This window comes from Oncorhynchus gorbuscha, linkage group LG12 (assembly GCF_021184085.1).
Source record: "Oncorhynchus gorbuscha isolate QuinsamMale2020 ecotype Even-year linkage group LG12, OgorEven_v1.0, whole genome shotgun sequence".
Classification (NCBI taxonomy): Eukaryota; Metazoa; Chordata; class Actinopteri; order Salmoniformes; family Salmonidae; genus Oncorhynchus; species Oncorhynchus gorbuscha.
The window spans coordinates 78707803-78726673 of NC_060184.1; the positions used below are offsets into that span (position 1 = coordinate 78707803).

General features: G+C 44.0%; 1 protein-coding gene across 1 annotated transcript; it reads left to right on the plus strand.

Moving 5' to 3' along the window:
- The first annotated feature begins 3063 nt into the window (after positions 1 to 3063).
- On the plus strand, positions 3064 to 8180 carry LOC123991419 (patched domain-containing protein 3-like). The gene is made up of 4 exons (XM_046292999.1): positions 3064 to 3890; positions 4128 to 4255; positions 5290 to 5435; positions 5787 to 8180. The coding sequence occupies exons 1-4, from the start codon at positions 3207 to 3209 to the stop codon at positions 7403 to 7405; spliced, it is 2577 nt and encodes an 858-aa protein (XP_046148955.1). The 5' UTR covers positions 3064 to 3206; the 3' UTR covers positions 7406 to 8180.
- The last annotated feature ends 10691 nt before the right edge of the window (positions 8181 to 18871 follow it).

Sequence of the window (18871 nt, forward strand, 5' to 3'; positions counted from 1 at the left end):
TATCCCCAAAGTACAGAACTACTACCACCAGGTTCTATCCCCAAAGTACAGAACTACCACCAGGTTCTATCCCCAAAGTACAGAACTACTACCACCAGGTTCTATCCCCAAAGTACAGAACTACCACCACTAGGTTCTATCCCCAAAGTACAGAACTACTACCACCAGGTTCTATCCCCAAAGTACAGAACTACCACCAGGTTCTATCCCCAAAGTACAGAACTACCACCAGGTTCTATCCCCAAAGTACAGAACTACTACCACCACCAGGTTCTATCCCCAAAGTACAGAACTACCACCACCAGGTTCTATCCCCAAAGTACAGAACTACTACCACCAGGTTCTATCCCCAAAGTACAGAACTACTACCACCAGGTTCTATATGATAAGTACAGAACTACCACCACTAGGTTCTATATGATAAGTACAGAACTACCACCACTAGGTTATATATGATAAGTACAGAACTACCACCACTAGGTTCTATATGATAAGTACAGAACTACCACCACTAGGTTCTATCCCCAAAGTACAGAACTACTACCACCAGGTTCTATCCCCAAAGTACAGAACTACTACCACCAGGTTCTATCCCCAAAGTACAGAACTACTACCACCAGGTTCTATCCCCAAAGTACAGAACTACTACCACCAGGTTCTATCCCCAAAGTACAGAACTACTACCACCAGGTTCTATCCCCAAAGTACAGAACTACCACCACCAGGTTCTATATGATAAGGAGAGGTAAAAGTTGACCTTTTTGAATGGCACTAGCATGTGGCAATCAGTTACGTGAAACATGTAGTTTTGACAAAGAACATTTTTTCTTGAATGATTCAGAAGGGAAAAGTACAGTTTGTTATACTGCACAGATTCACAACTGTCTGGTCATATTGCCAGGTTTGGTAAAAAATACTTGTGTCCATGTGCATACAAGTTCATACGTGGTTTAAGCATCTTTGGTTGCTTCCAAATCAGAGGGCATAGCTCATATGTGGGTAGCTAATGTAAGGGGATGGAATAAGAATATGTACATATAAATATATGGACGTACGATGACCGTTTCGGCATAGGCAAGATGCAATAGATGGTATAAAATACAGTGTATACAGTTTAAGTCGGAAGTTTACATACACCTTAGCCAAAGACATTTAAACTCAGTTTTTCACAATTCCTGACATTTAGTCCTCGTAAAAATTCAGTGTCTTAGGTCAGTTAGGATCACCACTTTATTTTAAGAATGTGAAATGTCAGAATAATAGTAGAGAGAATGATTTATTTCAGCTTTTATTTCTTTCATCACATTCCCAGTGGGTCAGAAGTTTACATACACTCTCCTGCAGAAAGGCACCCCCACAACATGATGCTGCCACCCCTGTGCTTCATGGTTGGGATGGCGTTCTTCAGCATGCAAGCCTCCTCCTTTTTCCTCCAAACGTAACGATGGTCATTATGGCCAAACTGTTCTATTTTTGTTTCATCAGACCAGAGGATATTTCTCCAAAAAGTACAATCTTTGTTCCCATGTGCAGTTGCAAACCACAGTCTGGCTTTTTAATGGTGGTTTTGGAGCAGTGGCTTGCTGAGCGACCACTCATGGTTATGTCGATATAGGACTCGTTTTACTGTGGATATACAGTGGGGCAGCCACCAATTGTGCAAGTTCTCCCACTTTAAAAAGATGAGAGAGGCCTGTAATTAACATCATAGGTACACTTCAACTATGACAGACAAAATGAGAGAAAAAAAATCCAGAAAATCACATAGTAGGATTTGTAATGATTTTACTTCCCGTCTCCCGGGGTCGTCGTTACACACATGAAACACATGAAACAATGTATTTGATTATCTTTTATCAAACATTATCGACCCAAAATTGAATCACAATGGATGTGGCCTCTTTTGACAGGTGTGTGTTTATATGCTGGTACATCAATATGAAGGTTAGATTAACAGGTCAACCTTTTGTTATCAAACTGTACTTTTGACAGGGGAAGTCATCACAGGGGCTACCCCTGAAATTGCACAAAACATTACACAAGCAATGTTAATTAATAAAGACAAAAACCTTGCATCCTAGCGATGAACTCCTAATGTAAGGACCGACGCCGGAGAAGAGAAGCAGGTACGGGGAGTCTAATATGGAACAGACATCAACCTGGACAGAGACAGCATCAGAACCGCTAAGACAAACTAACATGAATCCTGATGCAGGGAACAGACATCAACCTGGACAGAGACAGCATCAGAACTGCTAAGACAAACTAACATTAATCCTGAAGCAGGGAACAGACATCAACCTGGTCAGAGACAGCATCAGAACCGCTAAGACAAACTAACATTAATCCTGATGCAGGGAACAGACATCAACCTGGACAGAGACAGCATCAGAACCGGTTATGTAAAGACAAATAAACATTAATCCTGACAGGGAACAGACATCAACCTGGACAGAGACAGTGTCAGAACCGCTAAGACAAACAAACATTAATCCTGATGCAGGGAACAGACATCAACCTGGACAGAGACAGCATCAGAACCGCTAAGACAAACTAACATGAATCCTGATGCAGGGAACAGACATCAACCTGGACAGAGACAGCATCAGAACCGCTAAGACAAACTAACATTAATCCTGATGCAGGGAACAGACATCAACCTGGACAGAGACAGCATCAGAACCGCTAAGACAAACTAACATTAATCCTGATGCAGGGAACAGACATCAACCTGGACAGAGACAGCATCAGAACCGCTAAGACAAACTAACATTAATCCTGAAGCAGGGAACAGACATCAACCTGGACAGAGACAGCATCAGAACCGGGTATGTAAAGACAAATAAACATGAGTGGTGGTAATGACACAGGTGATTGGGTCCAGGTGAGTCCAGGTGAGTCCAATAATAGCACCTCCGAGCACCAGGGAGGGGGAGCTGGAGCAGGCGTGGCACCTAGTGATGTTATCACAACACAAACAGATAAACCACCTTATTTGTTAATCTGTAACCATTTATTGCCCTGACGCGGTCATGGTTGTGATGCATCCAGGGCTGGCAGAGCCGGTACTCAGGAGAACTCTTCACAGGAAGCTTATCATGTCACCATGTTCAGAGGAAGTATAGCTTATGACTGTAAAGTCAACAGATATAATTCAAGGCGAGTTCTTTTTTTCTAGTGCCACAAGTTGAAAAGGAGAATAGAAAATGGCTGGGTGCAACACAGACTGCGTTGAGAAACCGATAGCTAGAGGATTTGAAATACTTGGGCGTTTTGTTGGTAGACACCACTGGTGGTTTTTGATTCTTCCCATGTTGATTTCTGCAGGTCTTGGCGGAGGATTTTACTTCCTTGCGGACAGAGAAGCTAACGGCATTGAAGAGATGTTTACACCCATGGACGGACCAGCGAAAGACGAACGACAAGTGGTGAAAGAATACTTTCCACAGAATGACAGCGACTTCTCACGTTTGCGTCTCTATACCGAAGGGACCTTTGCATCTCTCATAATTGTTACGCCCGCAGCAAATATCCTCACAAATCCTGCTTTTACAAAAATTATTGCTATGGATAGGGAAGTGAAAGCCATTGAAGTAGGAACATTTAATTTCTCAACCCTTTGTGTTAAGAAAGGTGATGTGTGCGTGTCAAATTCAATCTTTGATATTGTAAAAACTCCCAATGTTACCGCCATTGATTACCCATATCATGACAACATTTTCATCGCATCTGAAATTGGTGGCGTGAAACTGAAAACTGGATCAACTGAAATTGAAAGCGCAAAGGCAATTCGACTTTTTTACTTCTTAAAAGAAGACAACCAGACGGTAAATACGATGTGGCTGCAGAAGTTCATAGAGGCCGCGTCGACGATGCAAAAAGAAGAAGGCGTGAGTACATGGTTTTAGAGATGAAACACATGGCATGTTCTCTTGTCAACTTGTATAGGATGGATGTCTTCTCACCATGTTTAGGCATACAGCCTAGTTGATCAAACTGCACATTTTAAGCTCCATTTTAAAAAACCATGTAATGTCATGATAATTTGATTATTCAAACATATTGAGTTGTTTTACTAATGTAACCTGAATATGGTCTTGTATCTATATTCTTATTTGTCTTTGCAGATGACCATATCGTATTTTACATCAATATCAAGGGATGAAGAGTTTGAGAAGAGCTCTGACTCAATCATTCCTCTCTTCTCATTGACCTATGCCCTGGCCATCACCTTTTCAATCATATCTTGTATAAGGTATCTTTTCTGATTTCATTAAGTATAGGACAATGAATAATAGGACAGCTCGAATGGAAAATCGCAATGACAGTGTTGACGGTGTTGACAGTGTTGACGGTGTTGACTGTGTTGACTGTAAAAAGCTAGATTTGGGACTAAATTCAAATCAAATCCACATTTTGACCCACAATGCTTTAAAAAAAAGAAAAGTCAGAAAGGACTATAACAAACAAACCATTTTATGAAAAACTCCTTCTCAGCATTTACATTTGAATCATTTAGCTCTCATCCAGAGTCATTTACAGGAGCAATTAGGGTTACGTGCCTTGCTCAAGGGCACAGCGACAGATTTTTCATCTAGTCATCTCTGGGATTTTACCTACAAGTAATGATCATGTTGTTTAATCAGCTTCTTGGTATACCACATCTGTCAGGTGGATGGATAACCGTGACAAATGACAAATGTTCACTAATAGGGATGGAAAAAAATGTGTTCACAAAATTTGAGAGAAATAAGATTTTTGTGCGTACGTATAACTTTGGGGGAAGGGGGGGGGGTCTTCTATTTCAGTTCATGAAACATTGGACCAACATTTTACATATTGCGTTTATATTTTCCTGTTCAGTATTATCAAACGTTACGTTCAACAGTGATTGAAATCAAATGGAACGACCCACCAGGAACTGACAGTAAAAACACAACTTCTCCAAACCGAGGTTGAAACGTTCATTACTGATGGGCACGACGTCGATTTACAAATTGTGTTTTTCGTCGCACAGTAACATCGCTATTGCTAATATTTAATATCAATATGAGGACTGAGAATCCAATTCCAGAGCCACTCGTTGGAGTCCGAAACGATTCCACATCATCAGTCAACATAGTACAGCTCAATTGAAAATGATAATAACAGTGTTTATAATCTGAAACTAGATTTGTGGCTCAAATCGGTCGAACCCACATTGTAACTGTATTACTGTTTTCAAGGCATATCAGAGAGCACTACTTATTAGCGTTTACCCACGCTGGGACTAATGTTGTGTTTGTCTAGGTTGGACTGTGTTAGGAACAAGGTGTGGGTGGCGACCTTTGGTGTCCTCTCAGCTGGTATGGCGGTGTTGTCCAGTTTTGGGTTGTTGCTGTACTGTGGGATGCCCTTCGCTATGACTGTGGCAACAGCTCCATTCCTGATTCTGGGTAAGCTTACAAACTCTCATTATGATACAATAAACCAATACAACTGACATCCTGTTTAGGCCTGATATGAAATGTACTCGGATTGTGACCTTAACAGATGTGATCACACAGTCGTCCGGAACAGCTGATGCTCTCATGCATGCCTCAGTGTTGCTTGCCTCGAAGCGAGCATAGAAGTTATTTAGCTCGTCCGGTTGGCTCGTGTCACTGGGCAGCTCGTGGCTGTGCTTCTCAAATCTGATATGAAATTATATGAAATGTACTCGGCTTGTGATCTTAACAGATGTGATCACAGGAATGAACACGGGTAGAAACAAGATCTGACATTTTGTAAAACCTTTTTCTCCACAGGAATTGGTGTTGACGACATGTTCATCATGATTTCTTGTTGGCAGCAGACTCAAGTTCATGACAACGTAGAGGACCGTATGGCAGCTACATACAAAGAGGCAGCTGTTTCTATCACCATCACAACACTAACTGATGCCCTGGCTTTCTTTATTGGTCTGTTAACTCCCTTTGGTTCTGTACAGTCCTTTTGTATGTATACTGGCACAGCTGTGCTGTTCTGCTACTTGTACAACATCACCTTCTTTGGTGCATTTCTGGCACTGAATGGAAGACGTGAAAAGAGCAACAGACATTGGCTGACCTGCATGAAGGTTTCAGAACCAGAGGAGAATTCTGAAAAGTACAATATCTGCTCTGTAGGGGGAGCTTATGATCATGAAACCGGAAAAGAGGAACCGATGCCAATTAACAACTTCTTTAAGACGCACTATGGTCCATTTCTAACAAATAATTGGACCAAGGGGTTTGTGATCCTGCTCTATGCTGTATATTTAGGCTCAAGCATCTATGGTTGCTTACAAATCCAAGAGGGCATAGACCTTAAAAATCTAGCAGCCGATAGCTCATATGTGGGTAGCTATTATGATAATGAGGACGAATTCTTTTCAGAGTATGGCCCAAATGTTATGGTTGTTGTGACAGACAGTGCGTTTAAATATTGGGACGAAAGTGCTCGGAATATTCTTGACTCCTGCCTTCAAAACTTTGAAGGTCTACCAATGGTTTCTCAAAACAGGACCGTATCTTGGCTCAATGCATATCTTACATTTGGAAAGATGACCCATTTGAATCTAAGTGAGGAAAATACATTCAAAAGTCATTTGTCTGCATTTCTCGAGAGGTCTGATTTCATACAAGATGTGAATTTTACAGACAACACCATATATGCTTCGCGTGTGTTCATTCAGACAGTCAACGTCAGTACAGCTGTTGATGAAAAGAACATGTTGAACGAGCTTCGGGAGACAGCTAGTGATTGTTCAGTACAGTTGGTTGTTTACCACCCAGCTTTCATATACTTTGACCAGTATGCAGTCATTGTTAGTAACACCATCCAAAACATTGTAGTTGCCACTCTTGCCATGCTGGTGATCTCCCTCCTGTTGATTCCCAACCCCATATGTTCTCTGTGGGTGACCTTTGCCATTGCCTCTGTCATAGTGGGCGTTGCTGGTTTCATGGCGTTTTGGGACGTCAATCTCGACTCTGTGTCCATGATCAATCTTGTCATCTGCATCGGTTTCTCAGTGGACTTCTCCGCTCACATCTCCTATGCCTTCGTCTCTAGCGATGAGAGAACCGCTAACGAGAAGGCTGTCGATGCGGTCTATCACTTGGGCTATCCTATCATACAGGGAGCTGTGTCTACTATCTTAGGAGTGGTGGCCCTGTCTGCTGCTGAGAGCTACATCTTCAGAACCTTCTTTAAGATCATGTTCCTGGTCATTTTGTTTGGGGCCGTCCATGGTATCGTGTTTATCCCCGTGTTTTTGTCTTTCTTTGGAATCTGCAGCGCTAAAGTTGGCGATGAAGAAGGTGCAGGTGATAACCCTCAAGATAATACCTATCAATTGAAACAGAAAATGAATGATAATACTGTTTGTGAAAACAATTTCTGACTGTCCCTTAAAACTGCTGGGCCAGGTGGTCATTCATTCTTGAAGCAGCTGAAGGATTTGCACCTGTTTCTACTGAAAACTATCAGACATAGAAACTGCTAGAAGAAACATCAAATAAAGTTCATGATAAAAGGACATTATGGTAAAGTGTACATAGCTTTGATTGTGGTGTTTTACCCCCTATTGGAAGGAAATATAACACATTGTGTATGAACGCTTAGTAAATCTGACTTGCATTTGACAAATGTAATTATATTTGAGTCATAGTTGTAATATGTAGGAATCTATAGAATAAGATTGTCTAAGTCATTCTGAAAAACACAGAAACACAGTAGGTTATAAGTTATAGATTACAGGTTACAGGTTATAGGTAACACATTCTTTGTTGTTGGTACTGAGTTTGTGTCATGTATTGCAAAGGCAAAAATATATATATATATATATGTGTGTGAGATTTCATATTTAATTTCTATTTAGTCATATTGAGTTTCATATTGACTATCAAACTGTGTGATATAGTTTTTTCTGTAGTGTCTATTTTTTATTCATTTGGTTTGTGTTTTTCCACAAGGCATTTATTATTTTACTACATCTGTTAATTACACGCAAGTAGTAGACTACGTTGATGATATTAATGGTAGATGAATCCGTATCGCGGATGTTCAACGTCACAGTGTGATTGCAATTTAACACCAGAAAAGTCATTTAGACTCAAACATTCTAACAAATAAATAATAATAAATATATTTTCATATATGCAATTGGAAAAAAAGAATAATGTGGCTATGTTTATGAAGGTCATCAGAGTCATCTGGAAAAAGATTTCAAGGAACACAATAGCTTCCTCATTAGTTTATGTTACTATAGGCTACCTATTGCAGAGTTTGATTTTAGATTGATTTAGTTATTTGGGATATTTATAGTAGTTATAATATATATTATATATAGATTTTAGATTGATTTAGTTATTTGGGATATTTAGAGTAGTTATAATATATATTATATATAGATTTTAGATTGATTTAGTTATTTGGGATATTTAGAGTAGTTATAATATATATTATATTAAAAAAACGTTTTTTTTCCAAATGGATTGAAGTAGCAGCAAATGTGCTGAATGGGTCAATAATAAACAAGTTTGTCGAAATGACCTTATGTCTTTCAATCTAATAGGCACTTAACTTACTTTTATACATATTCATCAGAAACATTTTGTAAGTAGTTAGGCCTGTCTTTCTCCAAGATTAGCTGGGTTTTAGCCCAAAACAATTGGATAAATATGAGTAGTTGAAATACTACAGACCTATCTTCACAGATCCAAAAAGTTGGACCCATTTGGGACCTGTGGCTTTCCCACCCGGACCGTAGACCTGGTCCAATCCGAGGGAGAGAAGCAGCATGAAGTCATTTTTTTAAGGTACTTTATTCAACGGAGCTGATAAAGCATGGGAGGAGGGAGAGGGGGGTGCCACCCGAGCAGGCCGGGGAGGGGCCGCACTGTGAGCGAGGGACACAGGGAGCAAGGAGGGAGAGAGGGGTGCCGCTCTAGCAGGCCGGGGAGGGGCCGCACTGTGAGCGAGGGACACAGGGAGCAAGGAGGGAGAGAGGGGTGTCACTCTAACAGGCCGGGGAGGGGCCGCACTGTGAGCGAGGGACACAGGGAGCAAGGAGGGAGAGAGGGGTGCCGCTCTAGCAGGCGGGGGAGGGGCCGCACTGTGAGCGAGGGACACAGGGAGCAAGGAGGGAGAAAGGGGTGTCACTCTAACAGGCCGGGGAGGGGCCGCACTGTGAGCGAGGGACACAGGGAGCAAGGAGGGAGAGAGGGGTGCCGCTCTAGCAGGCGGGGGAGGGGCCGAACTGTGAGCGAGGGACACAGGGAGCAAGGAGGGAGAGAGGGGTGCCGCTCTAGCAGGCGGGGGAGGGGCCGCACTGTGAGCGAGGGACACAGGGAGCAAGGAGGGAGAGAGGGGTGCCGCTCTAGCAGGCGGGGGAGGGGCCGCACTGTGAGCGAGGGACACAGGGAGCAAGGAGGGAGAGAGGGGTGCCGCTCTAGCAGGCAGGCGGGGGGGAGGGGCCGCACTGTGAGCGAGGGACACAGGGAGCAAGGAGGGAGAGAGGGGTGCCGCTCTAGCAGGCGGGGGAGGGGCCGCACTGTGAGCGAGGGACACAGGGAGCAAGGAGGGAGTGAGAGACAAGGAGGGAGAGAGGGGTGCCGCTCTAGCAGGCGGGGGAGGGGACGCACTGTGAGCGAGGGACACAGGGAGCAAGGAGGGAGAGAGGGGTGCCGCTCTAGCAGGCGGGGGAGGGGCCGCACTGTGAGCGAGGGACACAGGGAGCAAGGAGGGAGAGAGGGGTGCCACCCTGGCGGGAGGGGCCGCACTGTGAGCAGGCACAGGGGGGAGGGGCCGCACTGTGAGCGAGGGACACAGGGAGCAAGGAGGGAGAGAGGGGTGCCGCCCTAGCAGGCGGGGAGGGGCCGCACTGTGAGCGAGGGACACAGGGAGCAAGGAGGGAGTGAGAGACAAGGAGGGAGAGAAGGGTGCCGCCCTAGCAGGCGAGGAAGGGGCCGCACTGTGAGCGAGGGACACAGGGAGCAAGGAGGGAGTGAGAGACAAGGAGGGAGAGAGGGGTGCCGCTCTGGCAGGCAGGGGAGGGGCCGCACTGTGAGCGAGGGACACAGGGAGCAAGGAGGGAGAGAGGGGTGCCACCCTAGCAGGCAGGGGAGGGGCCGCACTGTGAGCGAGGGACACAGGGAGCAAGGAGGGAGAGAGGGGTGCCGCCCTAGCAGGCGGGGGAGGGGCCGCACTGTGAGCGAGGGACACAGGGAGCAAGGAGGGAGAGAGGGGTGCCGCCCTAGCAGGCGAGGAAGGGGCCGCACTGTGAGCGAGGGACACAAGGAGCAAGGAGGGAGTGAGAGACAAGGAGGGAGAGAGGGGTGCCGCTCTAGCAGGCGGGGGAGGGGCCGCACTGTGAGCGAGGGACACAGGGAGCAAGGAGGGAGAGAGAGACAAGGAGGGAGAGAGAGACAAGGAGGGAGAGAGAGACGAGAGACAGCAACCAACCAAGCTGACTCGTGCTATAGTAGACCAATAGCTGCCATAGCTAGGTTATTTATTATCACATATGATGACATAGTACCTGCCTTGACTGCATCAAACCGGGAGAAGATGGTTAAGCAACGTAGCTAATGTTAGCTAGCTAGGCTAATTGAGACCTGCAGTGCACGCGCTCTCATCCTGCAGTTACAAACAACAACATCTCCATTCAGAATATTAAGTAGCAGCCTACCTGTAGGCTCTTTGTTGTTCAAATCAAATCAAATTTCTTTATATAGCCCTTCGTACATCAGCTGATATCTCAAAGTGCTGTACAGAAACCCAGCCTAAAACCCCAAACAGCAAGCAATGCAGGTGTAGAAGCACGGTGGCTGGGAAAAACTCCCTAGAAAGGCCAAAACCTAGGACGAAACCTAGAGAGGAACCAGGCTATGTGGGGTGGCCAGTCCTCTTCTGGCTGTGCCGGGTGGAGATTATAACAGAACATGGCCAAGATGTTCAAATGTTCATAAATGACCAGCATGGTCGAATAATAATAAGGCAGAACAGCCTATCCTTTAACTTAGAATTATTTTGTCCTTTTAATTCCATTGATTATATAGCTCCTAACTTTTGATACAGCCCTTGGTTCACTCCAGACCTGACTGCCCTCGACCAGCACAAAAACATCCTGTGGCGGACTGCAATAGCATCGAACAGTCCCCGCGATATGCAACTGTTCAGGGAAGTCAGGAAAGCTAAGGCCAGCTTCTTCAGGCAGAAGTTTGCATCCTGTAGCTCCAACTCCAAAAAGTTCTGGGACACTGTGAAGTCCATGGAGAACAAGAGCACCTCCTCCCAGCTGCCCACTGCACTGAGGCTAGGGAACACGGTCACCACCGACAAATCCATGATTATCGAAAACTTCAACAAGCATTTCTCAACGGCTGGCCATGCCTTCCGCCTGGCCACTCCTACCTCGGCCAACAGCTCCGGCCCCCCCGCAGCTCCTCGCCCAAGCCTCTCCAGGTTCTCCTTTACCCAAATCCAGATAACAGATGTTCTGAAAGAGCTGCAAAACCTGGACCCGTATAAATCAGCTGGGCTTGACAATCTGGACCCTCTTTTTCTGAAACTATCCGCCGCCATTGTCGCAACCCCTATTACCAGCCTGTTCAACCTCTCTTTCATATCGTCTGAGATCCCCAAGGATTGGAAAGCTGCTGCAGTCATCCCCCTCTTCAAAGGGGGAGACACCCTGGACCCAAACTGTTACAGACCTATATCCATTCTGCCCTGCCTATCTAAGGTCTTCGAAAGCCAAGTCAACAAACAGGTCACTCACCATCTCGAATCCCACCGTACCTTCTCCGCTATGCAATCTGGTTTCCGAGCCGGTCACGGGTGCACCTCAGCCACACTCAAGGTACTAAACGACATCATAACCGCCATCGATAAAAGACAGTACTGTGCAGCCGTCTTCATCGACCTTGCCAAGGCTTTCGACTCTGTCAATCACCAGATTCTTATCGGCAGACACAATAGCCTTGGTTTTTCTCATGACCTGCCTCGCCTGGTTCACCAATTACTTTGCAGACAGAGTTCAGTGTGTCAAATCGGAGGGCATGCTGTCCGGTCCTCTGGCAGTCTCTATGGGGGTGCCACAGGGTTCAATTCTCGGGCCGACTCTTTTCTCTGTATATATCAATGATGTTGGTCTTGCTGCGGGCGATTCCCTGATCCACCTCTACGCAGACGACACCATTCTATATACTTTTGGCCCGTCATTGGACACTGTGCTATCTAACCTCCAAACGAGCTTCAATGCCATACAACACTCCTTCCGTGGCCTCCAACTGCTCTTAAACGCAAGTAAAACCAAATGCATGCTTTTCAACCGATCGCTGCCTGCACCCGCATGCCCGACGAGCATCACCACACTGGATGGTTCCGACCTTGAATATGTGGACACCTATAAGTACCTAGGTGTCTGGCTAGACTGCAAATTCTCCTTCCAGACCCATATCAAACATCTCCAATCGAAAATCAAATCAAGAGTCGGCTTTCTATTCCGCAACAAAGCCTCCTTCACTCACGCTGCCAAGCTTACCCTAGTAAAACTGACTATCCTACCGATCCTCGACTTCGGCGATGTCATCTACAAAATCGCTTCCAACACTCTACTCAGCAAACCGGATGCAGTTTATCACAGTGCCATCCGTTTTGTCACTAAAGCACCTTATACTACCCACCACTGCGACTTGTATGCTCTAGTCGGCTGGCCCTCGCTACATATTCGTCGCCAGACCCACTGGCTCCAGGTCATCTACAAGGCCATGCTAGGTAAAGCTCCGCCTTATCTCAGTTCACTGGTCACGATGGCAACACCCATCCGTAGCACGCGCTCCAGCAGGTGTATCTCACTGATCATCCCTAAAGCCAAGACCTCATTCGGCCGCCTTTCGTTCCAGTACTCTGCTGCCTGTGACTGGAACGAATTGCAAAAATCGCTGAAGTTGGAGACTTTTATCTCCCTCACCAACTTCAAACATCAGCTATCTGAGCAGCTAACCGATCGCTGCAGCTGTACATAATCTATTGGTAAATAGCCCACCCATTTTCACCTACCTCATCCCCACAGTTTTTATTTATTTACTTTTCTGCTCTTTTGCACACCAATATCTCTACCTGTACATGATCATCTGATCATTTATCACTCCAGTGTTAATCTGCAATATTGTAATTATTCCCCTACCTCCTCATGCCTTTTGCACACATTGTATATAGACTCCCCTTTTTTTCTACTGTGTTATTGACTTGTTAATTATTTACTCCATGTGTAACTCTGTGTTGTCTGTTCACACTGCTATGCTTTATCTTGACCAGGTCGCAGTTGCAAATGAGAACTTGTTCTCAACTAGCCTACCTGGTTAAATAAAGGTGAAATAAAAATAAAAATAAACACTGTTAGACTACTTTGACATCTGCTACTCCTCTATCGCCTCACAAACCAAAATGATCATATTTGACCTAATGGTGACGCTCTAAACATGCACAAATTCCCATAGGAACACAGCCATTTTAAAAGCACAGGGAGTTGTGCAGGAATGATATACATATGAACTTTAAACTTAAATTTTTTTTTTTAACTGAAGTCGTAACCTTTTCACTGATGTAATCAGATCTCATGTCTGATTCCCAGTTCGTCCACTAGATTGCAGTAGAATATCACATGACATGACTTGGCCACTTGAAACCATTCTGGTATGTCACCGTACTAAAATGGCTGAAGAGACTTTCTGACTTCTAAAATTGACCCAATCAGGGCTTTATAACGTTTAAAAAAAAAAGTAATAAAACACATTTACACAAGGAAACGTCAAGCTTGTTTTCCCATTCGTTCCCATTGGAAACGAGTGAGACAGATCAATGGCGCATATGGAGGATTCATGGTCATGTCATGGTAAAATGTGGATGGGAAAAAAATAAATGCATTGGTTTACGATCAAATCAAATCACATTTTATATAATGTCACGTGCTTCGTAAACGACAGTTTTAGACTAACAGTGAAATGATTACTTACGGGTCCTTTTTTAAAGATAAAAAAAATAACAGAATATAGCGACACAAGGAATAAATAGTAAAAAACAGTAAAAAAATGAATAACAATAAAGAATAATAATAACATGGCTACAGACAGGAAGTACCAGTACCGAGTTGACGTGCAGGGGTACAAGGTTAGTGAGATAGCTATGTACATATAAACTCAGCAACAAAAGAAATGTCCCTTTTTCAGGACCCTGTCTTTCGAAGATAATTCGTAAAAATCCAAATCACTTCACAGATCTTCATTGTAAAGGGTTTAAACACTGTTTCACCATGCTTGTTCAATGAACCATAAACAATTCATGAACATGCACCTGTGGAACGGTCGTTAAGACACTAACACCTTACAGATGGTAGGCAATTAATGTCACAGTTCTGAAAACTTAGGACACTAAAGAGGCCTTTCTACTGACTCTGAAAAACACCAAAATAAAGATGCCTAGGGTCCCTACTCATTAGCGTGAACGTGCCTTAGGCATGCTGCAAGGAGGCATGAGGACTGCAGATGAGGCCAGGGCAATAAATAAATTGCAATGTCCGTACTGTGAGATGCCTAATACAGAGCTACAGGGAGACAGGGCGGACAGCTGATCGTCATCATAGTGGCAGACCAAGTGTAACAACACCTGCACAGGATCGGTACTTCCAAACATCACACCTGCAGGACTGGTACAGGATGGCAACAACAACTGCCCGAGTTACACCAGGAACGCACAGTGCTCTGTACTCAGACTGTCCGCAGTAGGCGGAGAGAGGCTGGACTGAGGGCTTGTAGGCCTGTTGTAAGGCAGGTCCTCACCAGACATCACCGGCAGCAATGTTACCTATGGGCACAAACCCACCAACGCGTTTATCGTCGAAGGAATGAGCATTACACTGAGGAGTGTACTCTGGAGTGGGATCAATTTGAAGGTGGAGGGTCCGTCATGGTCTGGGGCAGTGTGTCACAGCATCATCGGACTGAGCTTGTAGTCACTGCAGGCAATCTCAACGCTGTGCGTTATCCCATTGAGCACATCTGGGACCTGTTGGAGCGGAGGGTGAGGGCTAGGGCCATTCCCCCCAGAAATGTCCGAGAACGTGCAGGTGCCTTGGTGGAAGAGTGTGGTAACATCTCACACTTCCACCATCTCACTCTTCCACCATCGCAAGAACTGGCTAATCTGGTGCAGTCCTTGAGGAGGAGATGCACTGCAGTACTCAATGCAGCTGGTGGCCACATCTGATACTGACTGTTACTTTTGATTTTGACCAACTGCGACCTGGTCAAGATAATGCAAAGCAGTGTGACAAAAAACAACAACAACACAGAGTTACACATAAACAAACATACAGTCAATAACACAATAGAAAAAAAATGTCTGTGGACATGTCTGTGTAACTTGTTCAGTCTATGTCTCAGTTGTTGAATCATGTCATAGAAATATTGACACATGTCAAGTTTGCTGAAAATAAACGCAGTTGACAGTGAGAGAATGTTTCTTTTTTTGCTGAGATTAGGTAGGGATAAAGTGACTTGGCAACAGGATCGATTATAAACAATAGCAGAAGCGTGTGTGTGTGTGTGTGTGTGTGCGTGCGTGCGTGCGTGCGTGCGTGCGTGCGTGTGTGTGTGTGTGTGTGTGTGTGTGTGTGTGTGTGTGTGTGTGTGTGTGTGTGTGTGTGTGTGTGTGTGTGTGTGTGTGTGTGTGTGTGTGTGTGTGTGTGTGCGTGCGTGCGTGCGTGCGTGCGTGCGTGCGTGTGTGTGTGTGTGCCTGCGTGAGTGTGCCTGCGTGTGTGTGCCTGCGTGTGTGTGTGCGCACGTGTTATGGGATAGCAATGACTTGTAAAATAGTTCTCGTGAATGACCTCATTACAGAACGCAAAGTTGATTGGGTGGCTGTCTCCATACTGTAGTGTCGCTCTTATTGAAGCCCCCCTCATGATATACTGTTCAAGTGTCAGCCACCAGTGCTGGTCATCACCTTGTATAGGCCACCAAAGCACTGCCCCACGTTCTTCACTGATTTATCTGAACTATTGTCTATTGTCCTTGAGAACAATGATAAAATCATTGTGTTGGGTGATTTTAATATTTACATTGACAAAGCCATAACCTATGGTCATCATAGTAGCCATAACCTATGGTCATCATAGTAGCCATAACCTATGGTCACCATAGTAGCCATAACCTATGGTCATCATAGTAGCCATAACCTATGGTCATCATAGTAGCCATAACCTATGGTCATCATAGTAGCCATAACCTATGGTCACCATAGTAGCCATAACCTATGGTCATCATAGTAGCCATAACCTATTGTCACCATAGTAGCCATAACCTATGGTCACCATAGTAGCCATAACCTATTGTCACCATAGTAGCCATAACCTATGGTCACCATAGTAGCCATAACCTATTGTCACCATAGTAGCCATAACCTATTGTCACCATAGTAGCCATAACCTATGGTCACCATAGTAGCCATAACCTATTGTCACCATAGTAGCCATAACCTATGGTCATCATAGTAGCCATAACCTATTGTCACCATAGTAGCCATAACCTATGGTCATCATAGTAGCCATAACCTATGGTCACCATAGTAGCCATAACCTATGGTCATCATAGTAGCCATAACCTATTGTCACCATAGTAGCCATAACCTATGGTCACCATAGTAGCCATAACCTATGGTCACCATAGTAGCCATAACCTATGCTTACCATAGTAGCCATAACCTATGGTCACCATAGTAGCCCACAGTTGAAGTTGGAAGTTTACATACACTTAGGTCGGAGTCATAAAAACTTGTTTTTCAACAACTCCACAAATGTCTTGTTCACAAACTATAGTTTTGCCAAGTCGGTTAGGACATCTACTTTGTGCATAACACGAGTCATTTTTCCAACAATTGTTTACAGACAGATTATTTAACTTATAATTAATTAACTGTATCACAATTCCAGTGGGTCAGAAGTTTACCATACACTAACTTGACTTTGACTTTGCCTTTAAACAGCTTGGAAAATTCCAGAAAACGATGTCATGGCTTTAGACGCTTCTGATAGGCTAATTGACATCATTTGAGTCAATTGGAGGTGTACCTGTGGATGTATTTCAAAGCCTATCTTCAAACTCAGTGCCTCTTTGCTTGACATCATGGGAAAATCAAAAGAAAGAAGACCTCAGAAAAAAAAATTGTAGACCTCCACAAGTCTGGTTCATCCTTGGGAGCAATTTACAAACGCCTGAAGATACCACGTTCATCTGTACAAACAATAGTACGCAAGTATAAACACCATGGGACCACACAGCCGTCATACTGCTCAGGAAGGAGACGCTTTCTGTCTCCTAGAAACTAACTTACTTTGGTGCGAAAAGCACAAATCAATCCCAGAACAACAGCAAAGGACCTTGTGAAGATGCTGGAGGAAACAGGTACAAAAGTATCTATATCCACAGTAAAACGAGTCCTATATTGACATAACCTGAAAGGCCGCTCAGCAAGGAAGAAGCCACTGCTCCAAAACTGCCATAAAAAAGCCAGACTACGGTTTGCAACTGCACATGGGGACAAAGATTGTACTTTTTGGAGAAATGTCCTCTGGTCCGATGAAACAAAAATAGAACTGTTTGGCCATAATGACCATCGTTATGTTTGTCGAAAAAGGGGGAGGATTGCAAGCCAAAGAACACCATCCCAACCGTGAAGCACGGGGTGGCAGCATCATGTTGTAGGGGTGCTTTGCTGCAGGAGGGACTGGTGCACTTCACAAAATAGATGGCATCATGAGGGAGGAAAATTATGTGGATATATTGAAGCAACATCTCAAGACATCAGTCAGGAAGTTAAAGCTTGGTCTCAAATGGGTCTTCCAAATGGACAATGACCCCAAGCATACTTACAAAGTTGTGGCAAAATGGCTTACGGACAACCAAGTCAAGGTATTGGAGTCACAAAGCCCTGACCTCAATTCTATAGAAAATGTGTGGGCAGAACTGAAAAAGCATGTGCGAGCATGGAGGCCTACAAACCTGACTCAGTTACACCAGCTCTCTCAGGAGGAATGGGACAAAATTCACCCAACTGATTGTGGGAAGCTTGTGGAAGGCTACCCAAAACGTTTGACCCAAGTTAAACAATTTAAAGGCAATTCTAACAAATACTAATTGAGTTTTTGTTAACGTCTGACCCACTGGGAATGTGATGAAAGAAATAAAAGCTGAAAGAAATATGTTTTTCTGACATTTCACATTCATAAAATCAAGTGGTGATCCTAACTGACCTAAGACAGGGAATTTTACCAGGATTAAATGTCAGGAATTGTGAAAAACGGAGTTTAAATATATTTGGCTAAGGTGTATGTAAACTTCTGACTTCAACTGTATGTATATAATGTATATATATTTAGTTTTGAAAGAATACAACTACAAATGAGATTATTCTATCTTCATTAATAAATGAGTAAAGATTACATTTTCACTTGTTTAATATTATTGTATATAGTATTTTATAGTAAACTGTGTTAGAGACATGAGCATCTTCTCTGTTTGCCCACAGGGACTGTGCACCAGACAACTGCTCACGGTCTGCTTCAATTGATGACACGGCTCAGAAACCATGGGAGCTAGGCTGCAGGATGCTTTCTGTATCATGGGATTGAATAGCTCAGAAATACGGTGTATGGTTTTCATTGAGATGTCATTTGATGAGATATATGATATATATGGTTGATATTGATTTTTTTTTTTATACTGTACAAATAGTCATAATGTGATATTGCACATCAATAATTAATTACACTAACTTTTTGGGCATTTACGAACTCAGCATTTCATAT